The sequence below is a fragment of the Xiphophorus couchianus genome, chromosome 3, assembly GCF_001444195.1.
Source record: "Xiphophorus couchianus chromosome 3, X_couchianus-1.0, whole genome shotgun sequence".
Classification (NCBI taxonomy): Eukaryota; Metazoa; Chordata; class Actinopteri; order Cyprinodontiformes; family Poeciliidae; genus Xiphophorus; species Xiphophorus couchianus.
In genome coordinates, this window is record NC_040230.1 from 8,119,410 (window position 1) to 8,131,127 (window position 11,718).

At 35.9% G+C, this 11,718-nt stretch overlaps 1 protein-coding gene across 4 annotated transcripts; it reads right to left on the reverse strand.

The window, feature by feature from the left end:
- Positions 1-123: 123 nt before the first annotated feature.
- mecr (mitochondrial trans-2-enoyl-CoA reductase) lies at positions 124-5,192 on the reverse strand. Of its 4 annotated transcripts, none has more exons than XM_028009575.1 (10): positions 4,874-5,192; positions 2,891-2,988; positions 2,662-2,793; positions 2,434-2,577; positions 2,126-2,228; positions 1,911-2,013; positions 1,748-1,821; positions 1,588-1,648; positions 532-604; positions 124-389 (listed from the first exon to the last, which is right to left on the reverse strand). In XM_028009575.1, the coding sequence occupies exons 1-10, from the start codon at positions 5,062-5,064 to the stop codon at positions 337-339; spliced, it is 1,032 nt and encodes a 343-aa protein (XP_027865376.1). In that variant the 5' UTR covers positions 5,065-5,192; the 3' UTR covers positions 124-336. The 4 variants fall into 4 exon arrangements, with proteins under 4 accessions (XP_027865376.1, XP_027865369.1, XP_027865393.1 ...); XM_028009568.1 differs by having other exon boundaries at positions 124-439; XM_028009592.1 differs by lacking the exon at positions 4,874-5,192 and adding an exon at positions 4,641-4,857 and having other exon boundaries at positions 124-439.
- Positions 5,193-11,718: the final 6,526 nt, after the last annotated feature.

An 11,718-nucleotide genomic window follows, 5' to 3' on the forward strand; every position in this document is an offset into this window, starting at 1 on the left:
CTGAGTATTTTATAGCTTTTGCTATCTCCTATGTTCAAATAAAGGTTTGATATGATTTTTGTTACTGCTTGTAAACCGAACACCGAGAAGCATTACTATGAGGTGAAAAGACAGACAGCGAACTTTGAGGCTGTTGAGAAAGCATGTTTATTGAGCACAGTAACTGGTTTACTGGTACCTGGATCAACAATAATGTGACATGGGCCTCAGGTTACACTTTAGTTCACTCACTTCTGTCACAACATTGTGGTGACTGGTTAATGAAAGCAGAACATTCACATAATTAAGATCTGTTTACGGGAAGAAAAAGGTTGCATGGCTGCATCCAGCGCCTTTTTATAGTCTTGTATGCGCACCTCTGTGCAGGCAGGAGCTGTTAGCTTCCCCTGCTGGATGAGAGAGCACAGTTCATCCAGCATGGCTCTGAATGCCTTCCCATCTAGGGAAAAAATTATAACAGCAAACCTATTTTAAAAGTTCTTTGTGATACTCTCACTCTCATTTCACACAGCAGGTAATATGCTTGCTTACCGTGAGAGTGATCTTTCTTCCACTGTGTCACCCAAAAACCCCGAACTTTTACATCCTTAAAAATGAGAGCACTCTAGAGACACCATATTGAATTAGTGTACAATAGGAAAACATTTCAGCAACAGCTAATCTAATTTTCAGTGACTCGCAAAAGTATTCATATCCCTAAACATTTCTCACATTTCTGATTTTATCTGAAAGTTTGAAAAGGATAGTCATCTATTTTTAAAATTAATTTTCTAAAAGGGTGACATACGTACACATTCAAGCCCTTTAACTTTGATACTCGAAAATAAAACCCAATGCAGCAACTTTATTAATTTTATTAAGAAAGTCCACCTGTGTGTAGATTACTCTGTTACTCAAGGCCAAAGAACACAGGAGACCTATCAGAGACTTGCTGATAAGTTAACGGCAGGATTAGGCTTTAAAACAATATCCCAAGCTGTAAACATCTCAAATAGGTCTATTCAAACTACAAACCACACAAGCCATAACCATCCGCCTATAAACTGACACCATATCAAATTGAGAGCTTTTCTAATCAGACATGCAGCCAAGAGTCCTCTGGTAACTCTGGAGGAGCTGTAGAGATTTACATTACACAGCCAGATCTGTAGAGGAGTGTTTTAGAATGAAGCTTGATTATGTTTTAGAGTTGCCTGGTTAATGTCCAGACCTACTTCAAATTGAGAATCTATAGCTAAAAAATTAAAACAAGGGGTCCCTTTCAATTCCTGATCATTTTTGTTTCAATGGAGAACTGGTAGTAGTTTTAGTTTCAAGATAAGAAAAGCGAGTAGAGACAAGCGCCAAAATACTTGCTGCCAAAACTGCAACAAAATGTCATTCTGAAATTATTGGATAGAAATTTGCAAAGAATCTATTATTGGATAGAAATGCATTTAAGATTTTTATTTTCCTTCACTTCATAATTATGCCAGTAAAATACATGGTAGTGATGTGACAAAATGTGAAAATGTTAAAGACATATCAATAATTTTGTAAGTCACTGTATCTATCTTTTTTCTGTTATCGTTTAAAGTGATGCCTTACCACGGGAACAGTCACCGGCTGCTTAGACATTCCTCCGTATGTCACCATAGACCCTCCAACTCTAGAAACAGAACCAAATGAATGGAAAAGAAAAAGAACAGGCCATTTGTTAAGACTAAAAAAAAATGATAGATGAATAAAGACTATCTAAGATGCTCACTGTAGATGACGAAGCAATTCTGTTGCACTCTTTCCTCCGACACCATTTAAAGCCAGTTTGGGCTTTGAACATGTCTGTGAAAAAAACGCGTCAATGAACAACAGGCCAAAACCACATCACATCTCTATTTTTATCAGTGGGCTTATCTTCAAAAACAACAGACCTTAAACAGTTCCTTCATCTCTGGTCGCCTCAGGCTCTCTTCTTTGATTACATGACTGGCACCTATAGCCTTTAGCCTGTCACTGAGTTGTGTGAAATCGGGCCTTTGGAGAGTATGAAACAAACAAGACCCTCAGCATGGTTTAAAAGAAGAAAAAAATATTTAAAAGGTTAATAAAAATGTTGTTAAATTTGGCTGCTTAAATGGCATTTTACCTGTCTCGAATAACATTTATGGTGTTTATTCCTCTTGCAGCAGCAATTTGTATGACAGCCTGCCCTACTCCACTATTGGCTGCATTCTGGATCACAGAGTCTCCTATTAGGGCAGAAAATTTAGGAAAATGATATTGTCAAGACACCTCCACAACAAAATTTTATTTATCATGAAAAATTTGCAATGAATGTAGTGAAAAATGTCTTCACTCAGAATGAATACCGAGGTGCTTTTATGAAACTAGAAACCCCAATGATTTAGAGTTCGGTGAAATAAGAACATATGGATTACGTGTGTAAAAGCTTACCTGGCTTCAAATCTTCAAAGTCAGAGAGCATCCTGATGGCGGTGCAGGGATTGACTCCCAGTGTGGCGGCGGAGAGCAGAGGAATGTCGTTTGGCACTGAGATAACGTCATCTTCAGCTAACACTGCCTCTGTCCTCCATGTTCCTGCTCACACAAATCAAACAAAAACAGATCAAAAAGATAACAGAAAATGTTACTTTCTTAAACGAAGGAATCGTTTTAATTTACCAAGCCCTGCGTCTCTGGGGATTACCCAGTCTCCTGCTTTAAGAGACTTCACCTGACTGCCCACTTCTAAAACCTGAGCCACTCCCTCATTGCCACCAACGGCAGGAAGGTCTGGCAGAATAGAATAGGTACCTAAAACCACAAAAAACTGTTAGAATTCCAATAGTATTTTCATAATAATGTAGTTTTTTTTTGTTGTTGCATTATGTGGAATGAAACCAACCAATACCTTGAATCATGTTTATGTCAGATGGATTTATTGGAGATGCCAGCAGTTTAACCAGGACTTCCTTTGCACCTGTTTGATGCACTGGTACATCTTCCAACCTGGAATGGAAAAAAATACAATACACATTCAGTTAAAAAACACAGACCATGATATCTTTAGTCTTATTATGTTGCTTTACAGTCAGAATAACATGAATATCGGGAAAAAGTGGAAAAAAAACTGTGCCATATGTACTCTTTATGAAAAAAAAGGAAAAGCAGAGTTCATAGCTCAATCAATCCTTCCATTTAGGTTTGCTACACAAAAACATCTGTACCCAAGGGTACCTTCAATGGAATTCAAAACAAAAAAGCACAGTAACACATGAGGTTAATTTCAATGACACTACAAAAAAAGAAACAATTAAGCACAAAACCAGTGGTACTTTCTAAGGGAAATAAAAAGGGACAGATACAGTAAGTTGCAGCAATCCAGGTCAAAAAACACCTCATAAATCAGGCATATTGATTTAGTGGGAAAGAACAATTAAAGAGGTAACAAACTTAAGAATGTCATCAGGAAATATACGCAGCTACACACATAAGTAGTCAGAACTACTTTCTCTCAAAGAGCAAAACAAAGATTACATAAAGTTAGTGAGTGAGAAAAACTGTTAAAAATGGAACTAAGTGCTTCCTTTGGTGAATAAAACCCAAATACACATCAGTAAAACTGCCAATAGCTCTCTGTCAATGACTCCATCCAGAATTAAAAACATGTCAAAATATGTTTTTTTTATAAAAAAAAAAAAATAAAATACACAAAACTGTCAACTTACAAGTCTGTAGTATTTCATAATTTAACTAATGCACTATGTTTTACCTCAATATTAAGTTGCTGAAAGTACAGTTTCAGTGGAAGGCCTGAACAGTAAGAAAGTATTATGTACTGGTTTCTGTTTGGTTTAGGACTAAAATTGCTTTAGTTTTCTTCCCACCTGCTCTCATTGCCCTAGAATGAGTTAAAAAAAACAATTGTTACCATAGACAATTACTAAAGTTTAGTTTTTCTTAATGATCAAAACCAATTTCAGTAAAGTGGGATTGGGAAAATGGCAAATCCAGCCCTATGAAACTGTGAGACAGGAGTTTATTATCTCAAGAAATAAAAGTGAAAGGGATCAATAAAAATAGTGAACAAAATAAACTCAAGGTATCTCTTTGTGGGTTGTTAAATAAATTCAAAACGTTTATTTTAATATAAGTGCATTAATTTATGTTGATGTGTAAAAACATCTGTTTTTATATGGTAGACGTGATTGTATCAATCATACAATGTTGTTTTATGTTTCAATCATAAAACTGATTGAATGTTTTCAATCATGAAAACAAGCTGTTATAGTTGGTGTGTGGGCTGCAATGTCATCAGTCCCTTGCAAGGTGAGACTGTGATCGAGGGGGAAAAACGTTCACCACAACCCCGGTGCTACTCAGGGATTTCCCATACAAGAACCTCGGTGGACACTTATGAGCACAAAGCAAGACAACAACCACAGAGAGGCGAGATGCAACAGATGTGATGCATTGAGGAGACATGCGAGGTAAGCAACATGGACCCATCCATTTTCTTACACCCTTGTCCCTAGTGCAGGTGCCTACTCCAGCTAACGTTCCCTGGACAGGTCGCCAGTCTGTCGCAGGGAAACACAGAGACAGAAAAAACAACTACGCACACACTCACACGTAGGGAGAATTTAGAAACACCAATTAACCTGACAGTCATGTTTTTGGACTGTGGGAGGAAGGCAGAGAGAACCCACAAACTCCGGGCTGAAAGACCCGGGCAGGGAATCGAACCCAGGACCTTCTTGCTGCAAAGTAACAGTGCTACCAACTACGGCCGCTGTGCAGCCCCAACATGGATCCAAAGAGGGGCACGTCTTCTTTGCAATATAAAGAAAAACTTAATCTTTAATGTTTTTTTTCCCCAGACGCATATTCTTACTCAACCACTCCAGAAGGGTCTCCGTGTTTTCTGTAGATCAGAGCTTGACAGGTCTGTGCGCAGCGTCCAGCTGAATGGCTGAAGAGAGAAACTCTAGCTTTCGTGTGCTTCGGACAATTCAAAAGAGCCACAATGCCTCTTTCACAAACTACACGGCTTCTGAAAATGGCCGAGAGAACCGGAAGCCCCATTTTAACCCAAAATACAACTTCACAGCTAGTAGTAATACATATATTTTTAATAATAGCTGTAATTTAAGGCAGCATTAGACTGCGAGACTAGTGTAGCGGCGGCAGCCATGTTTGTTTTGCACGAGGTTGTCATTGAAAATATAAATAGAGATTAGCGCCCCTAATGGATATTCGCGGTACTACATGACTCTGTCTCAAAGTCGAGAGAAATTAATTTATTGTTTTTTCACTTCATGAAACGTGAACCTTATGGAAGCCAGTTTCCGCCACTCTGTTAAAAAAAAAAATATATATATATATATATAAATTATCTCATTATAATGAGATAGTATCTCAAAATAATGAGTTACTATCTCATTATAATGAGATAGTATCTCAAAATAATGAGATAGTTTGATTCTGGCAATATTCCAGAGATGAAATAAGAAAGTCCTAAAAACTTGTTTAGAATGGGATTTAAGTGACATATCCTTGTCAAAAATATCATAGAAATTCTTCGCTTTATTATTGGAGGCTAATTTAATGTCATCCTCATCAAGTGATTATCAAACCAGTGTCTTTGTCAGAGGTTCTGATCCAAAAACGACAACTCCTTTATTGGTAAAAGAAAAAATTTAGTGTCATCAAGATTTTAATGCATTTCCTCAAGAAATGGCTGTGATCTACCAAATGGATTGGATTCGTCAGGACTTATTGATAGGTATAGCTAAGGTAGCTAATAGATATATCATAAATAAATAAATCTATCTGTTTGTAATCAATGGGGGCATTAGCATCCCCTGCTTGTTGCTGAGAAGGGGGAATATTTTATGTGCTTTGTGGTTTTCTTCATTTTGATTATTTGGAGGGCAACAGAAGGAAGGACTCACTCACCACCAATTATGAAAGAACTGCCAAAGTTTGGGATTGTATTTACTAAACACAACGTATTCCTTTTATTCAAATTCTTGTGCAATCTCAGTTTTAAGGGCAAGAGAGTCACGTTCCTTTGCATTTTCCCTACAGCAGATAAACAATTGAAGCTTCCCACCCATAAATGTAAGCTGAAGAGCCACAAAGTAGGGGCAAGGAGTCTTTTTACTTGGGAATATTGAGGATTTGTTGCAGATTTTTTTTTAAGTCTATTTATTTATTGTTTTCGTATTTTAGGGCTGTTGAATAAAAATTTTCTTGTTATAATATTATTTCTAAATGTAGTAAAGGAATGTGCAATACATGGGCAAAGTCCCAAAAAGAGCCCTGACATGAGTCAATTCACTCCCACAAGATTTCGTAAGGACATTACAAAAAAAGACATTGCAATAAATACATGAAAGGAGTCATTTTACTAAAGAATTCAGAAGTGAAAGGTCAGATTAGTTGGCCCAGTGGGCTGTGCTGCACCAGCAACAGGAAACATGTCAAAGAGAAACAAATTGAATGTAGCAATGTCTAACTTTGTTCGGCACCATTTTTAGCACGTTTCATATTCCAAAGTAGTTGTGTTGAAAGAGCATCAGAAACAAAGAATCAATCAATCAAATTTTATTTGTATAGCACATTTCAGCAGCAAGGCATTTCAAAGTGCTTTACATCATATCAAACACAGAAACACAATGCAACATAGAATCAACAATCAAAACACGACATTAAGTCAAATTCCATCATAAATCTGTAATTGATTACGTTTCAAATACAATCCTAAACAGGTGGGTTTTTAGTTGAGTTTGCATCCATAAAAGATTTACCTGTTACACTCCTATTATGTTATATGGAACAAAATACCTATTGCTATTTTTATTCCCACTCACTCTCACAATCACACAGTTTAAAACGATATAGACAGCATTTTAATGGGCTTCTGGCACAAGGCTCCGTACACCTCTTTCACGGAATTTCGAGCAGGGACTCCGCCGTCCCTCACGGATTTTTTTGTGCAATTCTATGGTATCTGTTAGTGTCTAGAATTTACAGGGTTTCCGTTACGCGCAATGACTCTCAGTCAATCGCCGTTTTTCTTCCTGCACGGGGCTCCATACACCTCTTTCACGGAATTTCGAGCAGGGACTCCGCCGTCCGTCACGGATTTTTGTGCAATTTTATGGTAATTGTTAGGGTCTAGAATTTACAGGGCTTGTATTACGCGCAGTGACCCTCAGTCACTCGCTGTTTTTCTTCCGGCACTAGGCTCCGTACACCTCTCACGGAATTTCGCTCTGGGACTCCACCGTCCCTCACAGATTTTTGTGCAATTTTATGGTACCTGTTAGTGTCTAGAATTTACAGGGTTTGTGTTACACGCAGTGACTCTCAGTCACTGTGCGTAACACATAAGAACATAACATAAAGAACATAAGATATAGAAGTTAAACTGACTTCTATATCTTCTATACATAAGATATAGAAGGCTTAAATTTGTTTTAATTTACTTTAAAAAAAGAAGAAAAAAATCACATTTGTGCATATCTAGTGAAATAAATAAAAACTGTTTGGTTTTAGAAAAGAGTACACAACAGCTCTAGGAGGTGAAAGGCAACTTTTGTCATTGACCTCTTTTAATCTTTTGACATTTATGTCAGTAGTGGAACTTATTTAACTAAGCCAAAAACTCAAACTAATGGTATATGCTGTAGCTCCCTGTAGCTAAAAGTATTCTGCAGAGACAAGTTCTCTAATAAATATTACATACTACCAAGTTTTAAAAATATTTTTATGCTGACAATACTGCAAATGTACTCTTGAGTTTAGTGTTCTTATTCTGTTTTGAGGACAGATCTAGCGTCTGAAAAAAAAAAAGGAAGAATACTGACTGCTGATTCTCATACATCAAGCAGTTGGTAAAAAAGCAAGTTAAAACTGCTCTAGAATCATATTTTCTTTTAGAGCTGGTGAACGATTTGTATATATGCTACATTTATGTCTCATGTGTCCTGTATGTCCACAGTGCCAACATACACTTGGTACACTCTACCAATTTATGTTTTTCATACCATGTTGTATTCTTATGTTGAATGGGAGGGTCTTTCTTCCTTCATACTAAAAATCCTATTTCCTCAAAAGTGCAGTAGTTTCAGGTTTATGTATATTGCCTATTCCTATTAAATGCACCAAGTAGCTAGTACTTAAGCCTTCAGATATTATACTTTATAGAATCAGCTCCATATTGAGTTGAATTTATATCACAATCTTTCAACATTGTAAAACCTTTTTATATAAATTGATAAGTTTGCAAATGAAAACCTTTTTATGTTCTTTACTGTGTCAACTCTGAGTGTTATATTTCAGCTGCATTGTGAGCTGCTTTTATATTGTCAGCACTCTTGTGAAATTTTAAATATCTGGATCTTTCCTGGTCAAAAATAAATAAGAAATACTTAAGAAAAGAAAATAAGATAACAATTAGTATCTACTCTAATTACCTTTTTTTTCCAAGTCCTTCTCCTGACAGCAAGTTATTGTTTTAAATTTTGGAAATGCATAAATTACATTAAAACCTATATGTATTTTCTATGTATTAAAGTTCATGTGATGTGTACAAGAGGTAGACGGAATATGTAACAGCATGATAAATACATTACTTTTGATTGTAGTCACCGAGTTGACTTCAGAAGTAACAAAACAGGACTCTTGACGACAGATTTTAAAATGAAAAGCTGCAAGAAAATAATATTGACAAGTTTATTATGAAATGAAGCAACATTTTACATATAGAAACTACTTTGAAAATCTCACATGCTGCTCATCACTGACAGACTATAATCATTAAATTTCCTGAGTTACAGATAATTGCGAGTTTTATGACAGTAAATACTAATACATTCATTAATAGTAAATGCACATTTTTCTGATGTAGCTCTGTAGAAATATGTCTTATAAAATACAATAACACCACAAATGAACTGACTGATGGTCAAAAACAACATGAGTACAAAAAGAAAAACTATTAAAATGCCTTGATTTGCTTCAAACGTTAACCTGGGCTAGTTGTACAAGCTGACGCACTTTAAAGGAACCAAGTACTTGACAATAAATTTGTAGGTTTTTATAACTTCTGAGGTTCAATGTTATAATTTGAGATAGCAAAGTACAACTAATTAATTCCTAACCCTTAATAGCAGTTTAACTTACTCCAAATTTGAGAATTACATGTAAACATTGCCTAAGTCAGTTTAACAAATGAAGTTCAGTGCTCAGATAAGTGACAAATAAGGAAAAGAGAGTGAATTGCTAAAATTGATGTATATACTGGCACTGTAAATGAAAGATATTCACTTAATGTAAGGTCTTGCATTCCAATAATTCTTGAGTGAAATGATTCAACAACTAAATCATACTTTTGAATGATTTAACGTCACACATTCTGAATTTGTGGAAAATCCACTTGGAATCAAATAAGTTATTTGTGTGTTAAGTCATTTGTGGCACATTCTTTTTGTCATAAGCATTGATAGTCTGAAACACCAATTATCAACGTGTTGAGATGAGACAACGATTATATACTACTAGCCCCAGTCCCTTTAAAATATCCTACTTTTATCCCAATCTACAACGATTACAGAGGAAAGAATACAACAATAGTAGAACACTTTCTTCATATTAGGCAAAGGAGATGTAAAAAACACCATTACTCTGTGTTGATATACAATGTTAGGGCAAGATTGCTTTCCTGACCAAAAGTTTAAAAAATTTGCCAATAAATTTTCACCATGTTTAAAGAAACAAAATGAGCATCAAGACACTCACAAAGCCATTATCAGTAGTTTGGCTTCTTTGTTACATTTTTCACATTTTGTTAAATGAGCATTTAATCCTAGCTTGTTCTGGAGTGAACAATGACTCCTCAAATTCAATCTAAAACCATCCCTGAGTTTTCAGATTAACAATTCCTGAGGTGAGCTTCAGAGGAGGTATTTTCATAGCATGTAAAAACATTAAAATCTTATATAAAAACATTAAACATGTCCAGGCGCAACAAAAATGAAATATAGAAAACATATTAATGCATCTTACACATGATTAGAGCAGAGTGGCATTGCATTGGGTTTGGCATAGATAGGAATAACAATGAGCTTTTCTCCTAAACGGCTCATTGAGCATAAAAAATAATATACTAAAAAAAAACAACAAAAAAACAAGGATAAACAAGGAAAAGAAAATCCTCACAGTTTAGATCAGTCTTCATTATTCTATGTACCTGCACAGTATGTATTGCATATTCATATTCTTATGTTGCAATATAGTACTGTTACCTTGCATTCAGGCCAAATTAAATTAAGGGAATGATCTTTCAAGCACATATGTACACAGCAGCAAGAGTACCATGATGTTAAGATTGTAAACCAGATCTTTTTCAAGCTTTCACCGACCCATTTGTGTTTTATATGATGATCTCTACTCAAACATTCATTGCTGGCAGGCTTCAAAAGGAGCACAGGGTGAAGATGCACTGCTTTCGGATGAAAATAAATAAGTAGTATGCATTTCTTAAAAAGGCTCTAGAATAATTTTACATATATATTAATTGGGTGTTAAAGTATCAGTCAGCATCTCCTGTAAAACGGGAGTAATATGCTGTTTGACTAGCTAGGTCTATATGCTTCTCCTTGCAGGCTGGGTGCTCCTGAGTCAAAAGCCTACACAGTGTCTTAAATATCTACCTAGAAATAGATCAAACTGGACATAAAAAAAATAACAGCAGCAGCTAGCTCACAAGAAACATCATGTCCGATTTTTGCCTCATTTCTGTTTTTAATTTTAAGCACCTAGAGTAAAGCTGGAGCCCTTACTCAGTAAATCAGTAGAAGCTCAAATATTTATGCTATGTACGTATAATTCAATCCTGAGAAAATTCAGTCAAATCCAACTTAAAATAGTCATAAAGCAACGGACTTTTACAGATCAGCCAGTAAAGACAGAAAGAGAGATGTTCAAAGAGAGATGAAAGTGTCTAAGAAAACCCAGAAATGAAGACTAACTGAATTCAAGCCAAACAGCAGCATTGTGCTGCCCTCTGTAGGCCAGGCATCATATAATTTTAAACATTGTCAGGACATCGGGGACTTTTCTGCAAGCTTCTGATGTTTGGACATCGTGACAGGAAACAAATCAACAGAATGAGACTCTGATGAGGTGAGAATATTGGTTTTGTGCTGTCAAGATTTGGCTGAAATGAAAAGAGTGCTGTAGAAGTCTATTGACCACATGGTTTTACCCAACAACCACAAGGTGGTTTTAATTTCTCAGGTCTTAAAATACACGCGAACAGTGCAGCAGAGTGTGAAATTGAATCGCTGCAGGTCAGGTTGATGAGTTACTCTTTATGATGGTATATGATGGATAGTTTTCATCCTGTATACATTCTGTAGTGCAAAAAGGATTTGATTTAATCCCAACTAAAATCAGATATCTATAAATATCAGACCTAACATGCACTAGTGAGGTAGACCAGAACAGCCAGCAAAATGCTGAGTACTAAAAAGATAAAAATCAAAGTATAAAAAAAAAAATAACTGACCAAAACCCAGAAAACACTTTTTGGTCTGACATTCATTTGGCCCCAGAAATCTGGATGGTCAACAGCAATATTGGCAAATCTCACAACAGTGCATTGCCTATACCTATACCCTTAAACCCGTTTTGTGTTTTTTTGTTTTCAAATCAACACCCCGTCCCTCC